This window comes from Cyprinodon variegatus, unplaced genomic scaffold, assembly GCF_000732505.1.
Source record: "Cyprinodon variegatus isolate N-32 unplaced genomic scaffold, C_variegatus-1.0 Scaffold7, whole genome shotgun sequence".
NCBI lineage: Eukaryota > Metazoa > Chordata > Actinopteri > Cyprinodontiformes > Cyprinodontidae > Cyprinodon > Cyprinodon variegatus.
Window position 1 is genome coordinate 2,538,433 of NW_015150460.1, and position 1,608 is coordinate 2,540,040.

The 1,608-nt window shown below is 46.6% G+C and overlaps 1 protein-coding gene across 1 annotated transcript in view; it reads left to right on the plus strand.

Annotated features, from left to right (window-relative positions):
* The first annotated feature begins 251 nt into the window (after positions 1-251).
* LOC107085951 (cyclic AMP-responsive element-binding protein 3-like protein 2) overlaps positions 252-1,608 on the plus strand; it is a 4,373-nt gene continuing 3,016 nt past the window's right edge. The window contains exons 1-2 of the mRNA XM_015376650.1: positions 252-348; positions 499-622. Of these exons, the coding sequence (XP_015232136.1) occupies positions 283-348; positions 499-622 (190 nt within the window). The 5' untranslated portion in view covers positions 252-282. The remainder of the gene's footprint in view (positions 349-498; positions 623-1,608) is intronic.

Below are 1,608 nucleotides of genomic sequence, written 5' to 3' on the forward strand. Positions count from 1 at the left end.
ACACATTTAATTATTTATTTAATGCTGTATTTATTTAATTTTGGCACTTTTTATCCTCCATAGAGCTCATCTTCTTTGTAAGTTTATATTAATATAAGTCATGATGATAGATGTAGTTCTCTAAAGCGATCTTTTAATGGCTTTTCAGAAGTTTTAAACCGTTTCTTTTTTTTTTTTTATTATAGAAAAAAGGTTTTAAACCGTTTCACATAAAACAGTATTAAATAGTTTTAACTGTGTGTTTGCAGATCTCTGCTGCAGCAGCTGCAGGCTCTGCAGGCGATGGTGACAGGAAAAATCCAGAAGTCCTGCCGAATGGCCGGCACCCAGACGTCATCATGCTTAATGGTAACATATATGTGACTGTGCTGCTGGTGGTCATTAATATGGAAACATCTGCTTCCATGGTAATTCCTGATTTATTCATCTGTCTCTCCCTCTCTGGATCCGCGCCTCCTCCCTCCTTCCCTCTCCGTCGGCCTGTTGGTTTCTCTACAGGTGGTCGTGTTGTGCTTCGCTCTGTTTCTGGGGAGTTTTTACCCGAGCAGCTTCACCCTGTCGTCAAGCATCACCGAAACGGGCGTAGCATCCAAACATATCGCAGAATCCTACACAACTACAGGTAACCTCACACCAGTAGACGTTAAATGACACCCAAACAACATATAAATCAATTTTACCCAACAGATTAATAACTTCTATATGTGTTGTACGGCACTGATGGAAGCAGAAGTATAAAAAAAAAAACCTTCGAGTAGCAGCTTCAGTAGGGAGGCCCAGGCGTCCCTCTCTCCAGCCATTTGGGCCAGCTCCTCTGGGGGAATCCCAAGGCGCTCCCAGGCCAGCTGAGAAACATAGACCCTCCAGCGTGTCCTGGGTCTCCCCCTGGGCCTCCTCCCTGAGTGACTGAGCTCCTTACCTTATCTCTAAGGGAGAGCCCAGACACACTACAGAGAAAACTCATTTCAGCCGCTTGTATCCGGGATCTCTTTCTTTTGATCATGACCATAGATGAGGGTAGGAACGTAGATCGACCGGTAAATCGAGAGCTTTGCTTTTTGGCTCAGCTCTCTCTTCACCACAACAGACCGTTACTATGGAGAGATATTTGTGCCATCGGTTTCAGCGCGCAGGAACCAATCCAAGCGCACGCAAAACCGGTCTGGCGCGCGCTCAACTCTGAAAAACCCTCTCAACACACTGTTCTCGCGCTCAGTTTCATCTCTGCTGTGCTCGGATCCGTCTCTGCTCGCGCTCGACCTGCTATCTCCGCACTCAACACCAGCTGTGCGCTCGGCTGTTTCTCCGCTCGCTCAACTCTCTGTGCTCGCGACTTCAGCAATGTATGTAAATGAACCATACCATCAGCCAATCACGCTCAGCTTCTTTTCATCCAATGAAAGCATTCGTTCCAAATACTACATCCGGTTAAATGGAAAAAAGAGATGAAACTGAGTGCGAGAACAGTGTGTAGAGAGGGTTTTTCAGAGTTGAGCGTGCGACAGACCGGTTTTGCGCCACCGGCGCGGAAACAACTAGAGGAAACCACCAGACTGGTTCCTGCGTGCTTAAACCGATGGCACAAATATCTCTCCATACGGTACACTG